General features: G+C 40.4%; 1 protein-coding gene across 2 annotated transcripts in view; it reads right to left on the bottom strand.

The window, feature by feature from the left end:
• The window catches only part of SLIT2 (slit guidance ligand 2), a 429541-nt gene that overhangs the window by 46678 nt on the left and 365953 nt on the right, over positions 1-16910 (bottom strand). For both annotated transcript variants that reach the window (XM_040419036.1, XM_040419035.1), the window contains exons 12-17: positions 14991-15062; positions 10179-10322; positions 9829-9992; positions 3294-3444; positions 2007-2081; positions 304-447 (exon numbers count right to left, since the gene is read on the bottom strand). In XM_040419036.1, the coding sequence (XP_040274970.1) occupies positions 304-447; positions 2007-2081; positions 3294-3444; positions 9829-9992; positions 10179-10322; positions 14991-15062 (750 nt within the window). The remainder of the gene's footprint in view (positions 1-303; positions 448-2006; positions 2082-3293; positions 3445-9828; positions 9993-10178; positions 10323-14990; positions 15063-16910) is intronic.

Consider the following 16910-nt stretch of genomic DNA (forward strand, 5'->3'; position numbering starts at 1 on the left):
ACTCCGGCACACCCCCATTATAGTCAATGGGGCTGGAGCGGTAGTCCGGGGGCACGCGTGCACTAGCAGCAGCACGGATCCGACAGGCTGTTCACCCACCGGAACAGCCTGCCGGAGGTCCTTGCTTCTAGTGTGAAACTAGCCTAAGCCCCTGAAACCCCTTCTGAAGTGGTATAATTACTTGTTGATAGAAAACATTGAGACTATGTTGAGACCACATAGACTATCATTAGTACTACAACGCAGACATTTCACTACATAAGTCTCTTTTCTCAATTTGCAAAAAAAGCTGCTGATACATACAATGATTTGACCCCATCCAGGCCTTTGAACATTTTACGGTGTACATTCTCTATTCGGTTACTGGTCAGGATGAGTTCATTCACTCCATTTGCCCCATCAAAGGCTCCTTCCTCAATATCCGTGATCTTGTTGTTGCTCAGATTTCTAAAAAAGTAAGGAATAAAGAATAAATTTAATAATATAAAGAAATGTAGGAACGAACATTGGGTACAATGCCAATGTAACACATAAAAGTGGTTGAACTTCAACATACTGCAAAGCGAACATTTCTCCCTGGCAAGGAGAACATGACCTTATAAAATCCATCATCTTGATTCCCTCTGTCATATTGGATGAAGATCTGTGATGAAGAACTGTGCATTTCCTTTGTTGTTTCCTCTGTATGCATTTAATTTGGCAATGTGTATTATCTATCTCGGGTTTTAACCCCAGTTTTCTACATTCAAACCTTTTTCATCCTGTTAGTCCTTAGGTTTGGACTCTCATATGGCTTTATTACTACATTAGATGTGATTAAAAATCTCCTACCATTCTATGTCTGCAGCCTCAAGGCCAACTGTTAGGTTTCCCTGGTTACAGACTACAAACAGCCCTGTGTAGTCTGATCCTGTAGTCATATTTGTTTCCTCCATCTGCCCCTAACTTCTTATATATGTACAAGGTAGGTCAACACATAGTAAAGTGCAGATTAATGGGAGTATGACTGAACGTTATGACTGTTTGTAGTTTGTTACCATGGAGTCACATAGATCTGCATTGTAGCAGTAGACAGAGCAAATTTTTTTTTTTTAATGAAGCCCATTTACAAATCATCTTCTTTTTAATTTTATTGTTTTATTACTTAGAAAAATAATTAAAAAAATGTCATTAAGGAGGACCTATCCAAGAGCTATTAAACTTATATCTAGATACATGTTATATGACTTATTTTTTAGATGAATGAATGAGTTTCTCACTATACAGTATACTAAAAGCCAATACAATTGGTTCTCTCAGTTTCCTTTAACTCAATAGCAATAGACTATATCCGCAATACATGGAATGACTGAAAGGCAACTTTTGGTTTTCTCTTTAGTTGTAATCTATGTAAAACTCAATGACCCAAAATGAGCACCAGACCCCCCGAACCAGTCAATTAGGTACAAATTTAAGGGATTGATTGATTTATGTGTATTCTGCATGAGAGAGAAAATAAACATCTTCTATATCCTAACACTGAACTTTACTGGTGAAGCCAAGTTAAACATTGGAAAAGACGGCATCTTTCCAAATTCTGCTTAGAGGGAATCTGTCACAAGGAAATTTACTATTAAACTAGGCATGATGCCTTGTAGGTCTAGCTCAGCTGAATGTAATGATACCTTTCACTTAGTGATCCCTTGCTTCATTCCGGAGAGAATGTACTTTAAACCCATATGGAAATGAGCAGTTCAGTGCACTGATGGTGGGCCGAAGCCACGAAGTGCACCCTTGCTCATCCTGTTTCCTCTAACAGCCCCTCCTTCGCGTTTGTCAGGTGGGATGACTGAGCTGATAGAGATAGCAGGAGGAGCAAGGTTGCAGAGAGTGGCTTGAGCCCGCCCTCAGTGCACTTAACTGCTCTTTTGTATATGGATTAGATACACAACACCTACCACCAAGTGGGGAGGCAGAGCAACACTGAAAATTGTAGGCAAACTAATAAGTTTGAAGTTAAGACTTACATTTTTCGCAACTGGGGGAGTTTCTTGAATATACCAGTTGCTTCTAACACTGTAAATTCATTGTTGTTGAGACGCCTGAATGAAAAAAAAAAAACATTAAAATTAGTAAAACCGTCTGAAAAACTTGTGGATATACAGTTATCACTCAGTTGAGATAAAAAATCCCAATCTTCTGGAAACAATCACTATGTCTTGAGCATTGCTGTCTCTTGGGCAGTGAGCCTGTTAGGAAATGGTAGTAAAGTAGATGCCAGGGATTGAGCTCCTCAACCAGTTTGTGGTCAAGTTCCTCAATCACAGTCAATTACTTCTAAACATTTTTTTCATTCTCATATATGACCCTATACAGGGGTGTAGCTAAAAGTTCACGTCCCTGGTACAAGACTTCAGCTTGGGCCCACCTTCCCTCAGTTCTTTGTGGTCAGGGCCTGGGAAGCACAAAGCCTTCCTGCTGCCTGAGGCAAAAATTGAAACTGTACCCCCCCCATGCCAAATTCTTGACCTAACCCCTTCTCTCCAGCCAGAGCGGCAACTTGACCAGCATGCACTTTCTATAATACTAGTGTCTTCTTATGTGCACAAGGGTCTTTGGGCCCCCTCAGGCTCCTGGGCCCGGTAGTGACTGCTACCTCTGCACCCCCTATAGCTACGCCCCTGACCCTATAGAGTAAGGGTACTTTCACACTTTTGGCAGAGGAATCCGGCAGGCAGATTGCATTTTAAGACTGATTAGGATCCTGATCCGTCTTACAAATGCATTGCAAGAACGGATCCGTCTGTCCGTTTGTCATACGGACAAACGGATCCGTTTCGATTTTTTTGTAAATTTTTTCGGTCTGCGCATGCGGATTCGGCATTCCGGTATTTTGAATGCTGGATCCGGCTCTAATACATTCCTATGGGAAAAAATGCCGGATCGGCATTCAGGCAAGTGTTCAGTTTTTTTGGCCGGAGATAAAACCATAGCATGCTGCGGTTTTATCTCTGCCCTGATCAGTCAAAAAGACTGAACTGAAGACATCCTGATGCATCCTGAACGGATTGCTCTCCATTCAGAATGCATGGGGATATGCCTGATCAGTTCTTTTCCGGTATAGAGCCCCTGTGATGGAACTCTATGCCGGAAAAGAAAAATGCAAGTGTGAAAGTAGCCTAAATAGACTGGACCCTATAGAGTAAATAGACCCTAAAGTGCACTGCATAAGAGATACTGAGCCAATACTGCTGGACACGATCTCGCCATGTCACCATAATCAATGCCATTATAACCAAAGAAGATGTACTTACAACTCAGCAGTGTACTGGGGGATGTGGTCTGGGATCTTAGTGAGCTTCTGGTTTGAACAGTCCACCGTGGTGCCTTCACAGCGACACTTCTCTGGACACGCCAGGTCAGCAAAGCAGTCCCCGCTCAGCTTGGACCTATAGTCCTCTGTACCTGTGAAACAGGTTAACAAATTACAAGTGACCCAAAAGACAGGGGACACACGTAAATTGCCACTGCTGCAGAAATTCCATATTAGGGCAAGGAACAGGAAATGGTAATGAACTCAAAGGGGCACACTAGTTCTCTAAAGACAGACACGCCATGGCTTGAGGGCACATAAAGGTTCTCCACAAAAGGCTTCGGGGGTTGCTGGAAAATAGAAACGAGACTTGGGAAAACATGACAGGGTCACATACGGACTTGGAGCTTTGCACAGCCGTACTTTCTGCTGGTTCATAGTTTTATCGTTAAATTTCCATAGTGTTGTTTTCTAGTATTAGCGGTACATGCTCTTATATGAATAACCTTCACCAGTAACAAATAAACCGATCCAATTATTAGTCAAGACATATAGCATAACAGTGACCAGGATAGCTTTACAGTTTGAGCAGGCTTTGTTGTAGAGATTAGTGAGCTCAACCAGTTAATTTTACTGTTCTTAGGCTTCTTGCTGACAGCAGAGTTAGCACTGCAGAGCTGGTACCCCCACTGCCAACAGCGAGGCCGGGTATTTATATATATTTCCTAGGTGTACAAGCCTCAGCAGCTTGCCATGCTGTAGAAAGCTGCGAGACGTTCCATGGTGCTTGACAGAACCATGTTTTACTCATACCTGACAATCACATGGTTAGATCAAGCACAACAGAAAATCTCGCTGGGTTATCATAAGTGCATCCATAACACCAAAGAGAAGACCAAATAAAGGAGAGAGAAAGGGAAAAGGCAGGGGTCTGGTCATCAGAGGGTCTGCTTGGGTGTACTACTTGTATGCAGCAGGTCATTCTCATTCTCCAGAATGCAAATCCCCACAGCAACAGTATTAATTGTACAGACCAAGCGAGGACACAAGAAAATGCAGAGCTGAAAGGAAAAAAAAGCTTCTTTTTTTCTTTCTCTGTTTTCCGCAACATCAAAACCAGACATGGGTACGACAAAGTAAGAGCGTCTCTCTGTTAAAACACCTGTTCCTCGTAATGCACGGGATGAGACCACGCTATTGCACGGCAAGGTAGAGCTAGAAGTCCCTCCACAAGAGTTTTATGTGCCGAATAGAATGAAATGATTGCAGTTATTTACTCGGAAATGTTTTTTCTTTGGACTGGAATAGGTGAATTAACAGAGAATTTAGTACATACATCCACAGTTATTTCGGTTTCTTTGGGATAAGGTGAAAAAAAACGTCGTGCTGGAAAAAAGAGGATCAGAGAGACGATTAAGCTGAGGAGAAGAAATATTACTTACAGCCCAAGTGGTGAATGCCTGAAAAGTAAAGGTAATCAGGAGGAAAGAGAGCAAGACATAAACACCAGAGAAGCAATTCACTGACATTTGGTGTAAATTCAGAATAAAGGCACAAAGGACGTGTAGGATGAGGTATGAGAGATACCGGAGGGATGGAGTGTGTCTGAAAACACGATGGGGTCCACATGCTGGTCATGGACAATGTAGATGGATGTACAACTAAAGAACACAATGTACATAATCATCAAATAGACAGAAGTGAAATTCATGAAGATGTTTAAAAGAACCTTTCACAATGACTGCCAGAGACACATTGAGAGGACGGTAGGCCCCATAACCAAGCTCATCATGTCAACCCCTGCTGGTACCCCTGTGAATACCCCCTCCTACAGTGGTAGCAGAAGGCCTGGTGTCCAAAAAAGCCCTTTCACTACCGAATACTTTAGATTAGGGATTTGGTGGTTGAAGGGTTGGGGGGCTTTCAACTGACTTCATTGCCTATAGCAACCAATCAGATTTCACCTTTCATTTTTCAGCACGCCTTTTGAAAATGAAAGGTGGAATCTAATTGGTAAGCCAGTTTTCCTTTACACCACTTCTGATAAATCTCCCCCATAGTGTGAACGTATCTTTATACTTGGTTGTCATGTCAGGAACATATCCTCATACTTGGTTGTCATGTCAGGAACATATCCTCATACTTGGTTGTCATGTCAGGAACATATCCTCATACTTGGTTGTCATGTCAGGAACATATCCTCATATTTGGTTGTCATGTCAGGAACATATCCTCATACTTGGTTGTCATGTCGGGAACATGTCCTCATGCTTGGTTGTCATGTCAGGAACATATCCTCATACTTGGTTGTCATGTCAGGAACATATCCTCATGCTTGGTTGTCATGTCAGGAACATATCCTCATGCTTGGTTGTCATGTCAGGAACATATCCTCATGCTTGGTTGTCATGTCAGGAACATATCCTCGTGATTGGTTGTCATGTCAGGAACATATCCTCATGACTGGTTGTCATGTCAGGAACATATCCTCATGATTGGTTGTCATGTCATGAACATATCCTCATGACTGGTTGTCATGTCAGGAACATATCCTTGTGATTGGTTGTCATGTCATGAACATATCCTCATACTTGGTTGTCATATTGCCATGGTCAGCTGAACAGTAAAATATCTTTAAAATGACTCATTTATAGTAAGTGACACTTTGGAAGTCATGTCAAGTCTCCTGTCTCCAGTTAAAGGCTGAATTTTCAATTTTTGGCTAGAATTTAAATGTTATTGAATTCAATTACATTCTAGCCAGCAGATATATGTGAGAAAGGGAATAGATGAAGAAGCATAGTTTCTGTAAAGTATTTAGTAGATGCAGCCGTTGCCTCTCCTTTATTCGGTACATAACAAAGGCTTTTTTTGATCAGATCCACATTGAGGAAAATAAATGTATCTATGCTATTTTGACTTGGAAAAGACCTCTAATTCAAGAAATTAATTAGGGTCTTGTAAAGCACAGTCTCTTTCAGCACGCGGGCCAGCTGGAAGCATTTCAAGTGTACAGGTTATTCCAGGCCTCTTGAATTTAAGAAAAAAAAGGCCTGGGAATCAAACACTTGCTTCGTAGAATGGGTCCTGCCAGAAGTGTGCTGCCCGGGACTGGAGAAATGGTTAACACCGACACTCACTACAGTACATTTCCTCGCTTATTGCCTTCTAGGTCAGTATAACATCACTGCACTTAATACAGCACATTAGGACTCACCATAGGCTGTAGAGGGAATCTGCCCTGCCTCGAATATTCCCATATCCTACTGAGCCCACCATAAAAACTTAAGGCGTTTATTGAATGGGATTTACACGTTTGAAAGTAGTCCTCGACCTGTATTATCAGGACTGACAATACAGCTTTATTTTTGGTCAGCCTGGCATATGAAATAGCTTCACACCCGTCTAACCTTATTTTACTATTCAGAATCTTAAGAGGTAGCGATGAAAAAAGCCTTAATGCAATCCCTGAGAGCAAACTGCACGAGCCGCCTGAGATCGCAAAGAACAATCCCGGCCCTTATTTACAACCGGACAATAATAATTCACAAATGACACAGAAAGGGATGGGTCACACCACCAACCACATAACGTATGTAGATATAAAGGTTACAATCTTCTGAGGTTTATGCACATGTTAATATGCAAGAAAAACGCAGTACACCTAAAACGAGACACACAAGAATAAACTAGTACAAACAGCAAATAGAATCTATCTATCTATCTAAACATCTATCTATCTCATATCTAATCTATCTATCCATCTATCTATTGTTCTATAATCTATCTATCTATCTATCTATCTATCTATCTATCTATCTATCTATCTATCTATCTATCTATCTATCTATCTATCTATCTATCTGTTATTTCATATCCATCTATCTATCAGGGGCGTAACTACCATAGCAGCAGACCATGCGACTGCTATGGGGCCCAGGGCAAGAGGGGGCTCAGTTTTGGTTGGGATCATCTCCTCTTCTACTGGAGGTGAACACTTGGTCAGGATTCTACCCTCTAAAGGAGCAACTTTTAGCAAATGAGGCAGTGGAAAAATGGCCCATGGGTAATTAAAAGGGGTTTAGGCAGAAACCCTTCTGTCCTGTGTGGGGGGCCTAGTTTGATCCTTGTTATGGGGCCCTTACTTCTCTGTGTACGCCACATCTATCTATCTATCTATCTATCTATCTATCTATCTATCTATCCATCCATCTATCTATCTAATATCTATCTATCTAATCTATCATGTATTGTCTGTCTGTCTATTTATCTATCTCATATTAATCTATCTCTTTAGATATCAATCTATCTATATAATATCTAATCTATTTATCTATCCAACCATCCATCCATGTCTCTCGGTCCTATTTGTTATATATACATTCCTGTAACTATGCAATTGAGGAGGTTCTTTTCGATTCAGGACACATTGCTCAGTATGTGAAAAACATGCAGGGAAATGGATACTCAAAGGCATAAAAACAGAAGCCAGAGAAGTAAGAGTCCCTCAGGAAATTAAACATCTGACAAGTGCCTGTCTACTATGTCACATCTGTCAACGGATCGAAGAATGGTACAGTCACTTCATATTGACTTTTATAGTAGCCTGCGGAGGAAGAATTATTTATGAAATGTGAGGATTTTATGAACGGGTCATTATTTTGCTAGTTTTTATTTCGTTGTTTTGAAGATATTTTACAAAGTCTTCTGCTAGACCTTCACTTGCAGACCAAATAAAAGTTCAAAACGAATGAACACGGAACTCTAGCTCATGAATTTAGTATTTTTGTTCTCCTGAGAAATAGTGTCAGGGACATCATGAAAAATAAAACACCATTTAAGTACTGTAGGTTTACCTAAAGTAACTATTTTTTTGAATCTACAGTTGTCCATTTCTTTTGGAGGAGGGCATGGATGTAGCCACAGGGAGTATAGAAGTATCAGTTGCATCCAGACCCTGACACCTGAGGCCCTTCTGCATAAATCTGGACATGCTCTGTGTTGTTTCAGACTTTGCACTGGGGCTCAGGAACTTTAAGCTGTGCCTCTAAAGAAGGAGCTCCTTACTCAGGCCAGTTCCCATCTTCCTCTATGTTTACACTTTTTTTTTGTCTTTAGTAAGTGCGGGTCATGGGTAGACCTGAGCTGGTGGGATGCCAACCATCCAGAAATTTCTGGACAGTGTGAGGTAACTTTTTTCCTGCGTCCGTGGAAAAAATAATAATTATGTGTCCGTGATTTTTTATAACCCCTAACACAACAAAACACAAAACACCATGTAAAACATAACTAATACAGGGCTCTCTATTGGTAAATTATTAAGAATAAACAGACAAGGAGCACCATGCATACAGGTAGCGATCTTCGATAGAGGTGCATGCAAGACCTTATCTGGTAAGGACATGATAAGGGAAACCCTACTGCAGTTTTGCAACCTACCTGGGATGAAATATTGCTCTTTAGCTACATACACAAGAGAGAGAAACAAAATAGAAAGTTGCATCTGAATTGCAGCCGGCGGACAGATGTCACTTACTGGTTGTAATAGAATTGAAAAGAGACAATACTGATGTAAAAGTAAAATAAAATCTCAAATGGTGGTATGACAGCAACGCACACATCTGGTCATAAATGGCCACAGGACACAGACAGCAAACAACTCTCTACTGGAGTCTAAACCTGAATTTTAAAAAGTAGTAAAACATGAGACACCTGCAACAGCTGGATACCATATGACAAGAACAGGAGAGGACACGGCCTTCAAACTTCGATTAATTTCTGCTCAACAAAAGCCCTTCTTCATTTATTTTTATGATTTTGTCTGTTTTTCAGCTATGTATCTAGATGGTACATAAGAGAATACAGATGTAGCAGTGCTAAATTGGTTTTGGGCTATCCCTTGGCTTCACCATAAACATGATCTCTGCGGCCCCAACCATAATGAACATTCAGGAGGCCCCAACCAATTTAGACTGAGCTAGATTAAAATGAATGGAATTTGCTGACATTTTTCCTATGTGTATGGGCAGGCTGGATGACGTAGTAGGTTGACCACTTTGATTCTAATATCACAATGAATTGTGCCAAATCACAGGCTTAGCTTTGCTACGTCTGTATGCCTCCCATGCTGTAAAATAAGAAGTTAACAGCAGGGAAAACATTCTGTACAGTAAAACTTGATATGTAGAAATAATTATATGAGCCAATGAATTAAGAATCTCCATCAAGACAGCCAAGAACAAGTCAATATATACAAAGATAAATTAAGTTACGTTACAGAAAATGTTCTCAGTGCCAAGTCAATAGTTTATGTAGAAGATGGCACAAGTCTTAACAGAACATTGAGTTACGTCCCTCCCTAGATATGAATTGTCTTTTATCAACGTCGATTCAATGATCACACACAGGTTCCTTCCTTCTCATCACAAAGAACCTGACTGGAGAAGCTTCTATAACTCAGGGCAGGAGAGCAGCTGCTTTGAGGAGACATCTACTTGTTACTTGGCAAGAGAAAGGAGTTAAACTAAGTGAATTACCTGAGCAGCGGAATTTCTTGCTTTTGATCTGCCCAATCCTTTTGTTTGCCAGTCGACGGGGGCTGGTGCAGCGGGCACCACTGGTCTCAATAGGGTTTGTGTGCAGATAATCCGCCAGCCACTTCAGATGGCAGTCACAGATAAATGGGTTCTGAGCCAAATGCCTTTCAAGAATGAATGAGAATGATTTAACATGTTATTCGCAAATGACATGGCATCTTTTTTTTTTTTTTTTTACCATGAATGCAAAAGAGAAGATGGACTATTTGGAACAAAACCATTCCCCATAAACCAGATTTCCCATACATACAATCCCCACCACCACCAACCACAACATGATGAATACTCACAATGTCTGAATGGCACGCAGTGGTGCAAATGTGCCCTTGGCAATGGTTTGAAGTTTGTTGTCATACAAAGAGAGGAGATTCAGGTTGTGTAGGTCCTGGAAAGCACCTACTCTCAGACAATTTATCTTGTTGGCATTGAGCAATCTGTTGAACCAAGGATAATGTGAATTACAAAGTTGTCTCATGTTCTTTCTGGGGAAAAGTTCAATGACAACATTTTTTGCTTTTTCAAATCCGTTGTGAACTGTACCAAATAATCAGCAAAGGGTTCAGTAGAGTTCAGCAAATGTTAGGAAAGTAAAAATGACTGTTGATGTTTCTCTGGTTAAATAATGTCATAGAATGTTGTGGACCTCAGTGTCCCATTACTTTAGAACAAGGTTCCTGCCCTAATGTAAAGGGACACTATCATCAATTTATTTTATCACATATTAACAGCCTTTATGTGAATATTTTATGTAATTTGTAAAACGAGTGGATGGTTTTCTGGAAGTAATGCCATGTATTCTACTTCCGGTCCTGGCTCTTTATCTTCCTCCTTTGTTTGGGCTTTCAGCACGGCAAAGAGCCTTGCCTCACTCTCTCAACCATAAATTAGTAGCCAAATTGACCCTAACTGGGCATAGATATATTTAAACAATTAATATATACCAAACCTTTCGGGCTAAATACCAACTTTGCCCAGATATTTAATGTGTAGTTACATTTTATCTACACATTAAATATCTGGGCAAAGTTGGTATTTAGCCCGAAAGGTTCGGTGCATATTAACTCTCTCAGCCAGACCATCACGGTGGTCAGAGAAGGAAGGGGATGAGTGACTCAATTAGAGCATCACACATTACACTAAGAGCAATCATCTTCTGTGAATGTGTTGGCCTATCGAGAGAACAACAAACAGAGCTGTTATACTGTTACCTTAATTCTACTAATCTACTATTAAACATGCAAATAACATCTTTCTTTTACAGCAGCAGTAAACTTACAATGGATTACCTATCTATATGGGAGTTTTATTTCTCTGTCCTGACATCATAAAGTAACATCAGTGAGAGTTATCGATACCCTAAATGCCTTCTTAACAGGCTGGATCCATTTGGTTCTGATCATCCTCAAAGCTGGATGATTCTTTAGCTCAGGATTACTGTGCAAGGAAATCAATTAATTTTAATGGACCAATTTGTGGTCATCGCCCCCACTGATGGAAGGTGTGAAAGACAATGACTGATTGAGTCAGAAATTTATCAGGGCAAGGGTACAGCTATAATGGTGCAGAAGTGGTAGTCACATCTGGGCCCTAGTGATTGAGAGGTCCAAAAAGGCCCTTCTACCATATAAACATAAATGGCACATGATAAATCAGGAGCCATGTTAAGATTTTTATTCAGAACCAAAAGCTTCAAGGTACATCTCTGCATTAAGATTAGTGAAGTCTACCTGTTCACTGAGCAAGTGGCCCAAGCTTCTTGACCCTCAACCAGTATTATCCACTGAGATCTCCAAATCACTAATCTGAAAATACTGACACTGTATAACCCATTTAACACAAGTATCTATATTTTCTTGAAATTGTATAAGCCAATTCTCCAAGACTCAGTAGCTTAGATGGCCCACAGACTGTTTGCAGATGTCTTTGCCCTGCAATGGACAAGCATTTACAATGGTTGTTACTTGACTGACAGATTTTGACAACGAGAGGTAACATTACTTTTCCAAAGCTTCGGGAGGGGGCAATGACATTCTTAGTCTATCTTTCCATGGACTGTAAGACTAAAGAAGAAGGACACATTTCATAAAAATTTCTTAAAGTGGTTGTTTGATGATTATTATATATTAAATTACCTTGTCAAATCATGTGAACCGTATATTTTTAATAGGAATCATTTGCATAGTCACAAAAAATGACAGGTTAACAATGAAGATCATTGTAGACATTGATGTTATATACTTGTTATGGCGCCCCCTGGTGTTGTTATCATTTCCTCTCAGAACATACATATGCTGTTCCATGCGGGTCAGAATAAGCCATTTCTAGTGGGCAGATTCTCATAGCAACACTAGGAATCAAGGGATTGAGCTATTGGGCCTGTGTGACCACCATCACTAGCCACTTTTATTAGTACAAAAAAGCCGCAAAATGTGGTGCATGCCATATTTCGCTATAATTTTCAATTTTTGGGACTTTTTATAAGTGGTGAGAAAGTGGAGCTTAGTGAGAGGGGGCATGGCCCAACAGATTTACTATAATTGTTTCCAGAAACTTGCATAAATTATAGTTCAAATCCATTGGTTTGATTTTCATGGTGCAAAGACTTCTAGAAGGCATGAAGAGGTGTGAACCTCTGTGTATTTCACTCAACTGGATTTTAGACCGACAGGCACAGGAGACACCAGTCTTATCAAATCACACTCATTAGGTGGGAATCAAAATCACAGCAGGGGGCGCCATAACAAATATGTAACCGCAATATCTATACAAAGGAGTATGCAGTTTTTAAATGATTCCAATTTCCAAATATTTTTTTCTGTTTAGACTGAACTTAGTAAATGAATGCTTATTCATGGGACAATCCTTTTATAGAGGTCACCACCATAAGCCTCCTGAGATGACCCAAGAAATGTCAAGGTCAATTCTAGAGAGGTCTTCTGAGAGGGAATGACTACACCCCCAAGTCAGTAGATAACTGGGCTGGACCTTGTAACTTAGTGAAGCCTAAACCCCTTCAGATATATACATGCACAATATTCCGGGTTTGTAGTTGTCATGGAGGGAGTATATCTGGCCTGTAGAGTTGCTCTTTTTGCTGGTTTGCTTTTATTGCTTTCATTTGCTTACTTTACATTATACTGTTTGTTGAAGCAGAAAGTTCTGTGTGGTTTCCAAGGTACTGTCGGATATTCTAATTCCTTTCAAGTGTTTAACCGAATGGATGTGCTAAGGGAGAGTTTAGTAACAGGTATAAAAATGTTTTGCTTGTAGGTTATACCTGCTCATGGTAGATGAGAAAATCTGCCAAAGAGCCTTCAGGGTAGACCGAGATCAGTCACAATGGCCACAAGCCAGTGATTACTTCAAAGGAAAAGGTGGAGTAATCACAGGTCGGGCGCGTTATCCCCACATGTGGCAATATGCTGTTAAATAGGTGCCAGGAGGTAAAAAGTTCAGGTCAAGTAAGCAAGACGGCAATCCTGAGATCATGATATGGAACAGTAAACATAAAGGAAACATAAAAGATGTCTACGCTGGAAGGCTATGGCAAGAAAGACTAGAAGGCAAATATCAGGGCATCTGAATATAGAAGACGGGTATTTACTCTAGGGCATCTTTATGTAATATGTGTAGGGTAGACTGTTCTTCGTTCGGTTGGCATACAGATATAGCAGAGCCGTGTTTGCATTTGCCAAAACCTATTCATCACAATGTACATCTTACATATTTTAACTAATCTGTAGTTGTAAAGATTACTTTCAATTAGCAAGAGCTAGGAAAATGCATGTAGCATTCAATGTCCAGCATTAGTTTCTACTCCAGTCACATGGCTTTTTCAAATTAAGCAGACATTTTCCACCCTCAGTTTGGGCAGCATAGTGCAGGTGACAGGCTCCGCTTAAAGGGGTTGTCTCATCTCAGACAATGTGGGCATATAACTAGGATATGCCCCCATTGTCTTATACCTATCCCCTGTGTCTTGTACCTATATCGGGAACAGAGCCCCACAAAGTGGCAGCTGGAAGATTCCGGCTCCGGCCACCACCATGTGCATGACCGGCCACTGCTCCCATTCACTTTTTTGGGCCCAACGGAAATAGCCGAGCAAGTGCTCTGCTATTTTCGGCAGCCCCATAGAAAATGAATTAGGAGGGCTGCGCGTGGGCAGTGCACCCGCCACCACTTTTGGGGGTCCGTTCTCGGTATAGGTGCGGGTCAGACCCACACCTATCAGACAATGGGGCATATCCTAGTGATATGCCCCCATTATCTGAGATGAGACAACCACTTTAAGCCCTGTTTGTGGCAGAGAGGAACAGGAACACAGCGATTGTCATATAGACTGCAGTCATCAACCATATATACACATATATTTTTTTTTCCAGCTTCCCAATATATCATATAGAATATTATACGGTGTTATTAGAAAGTACAGGTTGTATCTAAAAAAATCAAGCCCTCACACAACTATGTGAACTAAAATACACAAAACTTTATATGCCAGGACTGCTCTTCCTGCTCACTGCAGATAATTAGAGCTAAATCTTCTAAACTGGACGGAAAAATGAAATCTGGGCTGAATGTTATGGAAAACAAGTATCTTCTTTCTAGGAGGCAGTTTTCTCTAGACATGGCTGCTTGAACCTGCTCTACTATTATTCTTCCAGTGACACAAGCAATAAGATGGTGTAGAGAAGTCCCCACTGATCTCGATGATAAATTCCATCTACTGCGGGTCAGATGTTGTCATGCGGTAAACACGTATTATTTATAAGCATGTGAAAACAGTGTGTTTCTCATTTATGGCTTAACGGTCTGGTTCTGGTATAAATTAAGACAATTTGTGGTTTTTTAATGACCTGGCTTTCCATCCATCACATAGACAGATTGCCAGCGGTGGCAGACACGAGAGCGCATTGCGTCATATTCCAGAGGTTAAAAATGACAACAGTAAAAATATTTGTATTCAATTAAGTTATAATTCACCCTTTTACAGCGGAGACAGTAAATGACGGAACAGATTCATTTATGAAATTTTACAAAAAAAAAAAAAAAGAGACAAAATCCTCAGGGAATTACAGTATAAATTCTCATATACTTACAGTAACTGCAATGAAAATAATCCTTCAAAAACACGTTGGGGGAGTTCTGTGATTTTATTTCCGTAAAGAACCCTGGAATTAGAGAGCAAAGCCAATCAGGAAAAAGGGCAGAGAGCGTCCATATTTAATTTTATATTGCACAATATTCTGTACGCACATTACATTGACTCACATCAGTCCTTGTCCAATTGCCCTATCTTGGCCCTACACACATATATGCATACAGGCTATACCCAATTTTATAGGAAGCCATTTAAAGGGGTTGTCCCACAAAACATATTGGCACCTGGATCTGAATACTTTTGTAATTGCATGTAATTAAAAATTTGGTATAGCCACTGATCTATTCAATAAAACGTATCTGTATAGCACCTCCTGCTGTTTGTCACACATCCATTCAGTTCACTTGTTGTATACGATTGGTGGAGCCCTATTCTTGCCTCCTACTTGTCCCAAGAAAAACGGTCACTTTTTATGGCTGATGTAGTAGATGGGGCACGTCAACCTCTAAAGTAGGAGCACTCTTCATCAATCTGCCATACTATAGTATTTGGCAAAAAAATGGATTATAATATAATAGATACAAGCAAATGATGAGATTCTAGTAATTTAACATCCCTTAAATTCCAACTGGATTGACTGGACGGAGTTCACTCCTGTACCTTGCAAAGTAGGGCCAAGTACATGGGAACAAGGCTCTTCCCATCACCTATGTCAGTGGGGAAGGCACAGGATTAATTTGGTGTATTCTCAAGGAGGGGAGAAATGTGAAAGGAATAGAAAAGGTATAAAATATTAAAAGATGCAATATTCTTCAGTGCTGTCCTACACTGATTCTCATTTTCTGCACTGAATGCTGGGGACATATAAAAGCTGTCATGCTAGGAAACCTGGAAAATTATTGTTGCGCTGAAGCAAAAAGTCTTTGACAAATCTTTCCCTGCGGAATAAATTTATCAACATCAAGCAAAATGAGGCTCGGATAATGTCTGCTAATTTGTCTAAGTGACTGGTGTTTATGGTGCGGCTGCTAGACGTAGTAAACTATTACCTCTCAGGTGGTGTGTGGGTATTAATAACTGTCTGCACTGGGGTATTCACATGGTGTGAAGTCTACAGACATGTAAAGCAGGAAGAAACTAGACAAAATGAAGACGTTTTTGATTTCAGAAGCTCGGGAAATGTACACAGTTCTGATTTGGGGCAAGAAATGACATCAGATGGATGCTAGACAACTGCGTAAAGTGGTTATAATATAACATGGCACAGATTATGTCTGCCAGCACTGCTACTATATGACAGTGCGCCATAATGGGCATCGCTGAGCTGTGAATGATGGTGGGCTTATCTTTACTGCTGAGCAAGCTCAAGCAATTACAAAACTGTAGCAACATCATTGCCTAAATCTGAATGCAGCCATCCTGGAGGGGACTTCACGGACATATTAATTTATTAAAACGGCCCACATTTCTAAATCCTAAAAAGGTTGGAGGTATATTTCATGTTCATATTTCTCAAGTCCAAAAGTATGCCTAGATATGCATTCCTCCATTTGTGTGTGTGATGTATGCATTCCTCCATTTGTGTGATGTTCTGCAATCGTTTTTAGCATGGGAGAAGAAAAATCAATGCATGGTAGAATTATGAAATGGCACAGCATCTGATTTATGATCAGCTCATGAACCCAACCAGACAGCCGTTAGTCAGACCTCAGTTTCATGGCAGACGTTTATTCTTCAGCTAATAGTTGATGTCAGTATGGGTCAGAAGTGAGGTTATTGCTTAGAATTGGTGAACATTGGCAAGGCAAAAAATTGGAATTTGGCCATAGCCTAAGGGTCATTTATAAAAAGACAGGTGTGGGGGGGCACACTACAAAAGGGAACACCAAACAACAAATAAATAGTACACTTTATTCCA

This window comes from Bufo bufo, chromosome 2 (assembly GCF_905171765.1).
Source record: "Bufo bufo chromosome 2, aBufBuf1.1, whole genome shotgun sequence".
NCBI lineage: Eukaryota > Metazoa > Chordata > Amphibia > Anura > Bufonidae > Bufo > Bufo bufo.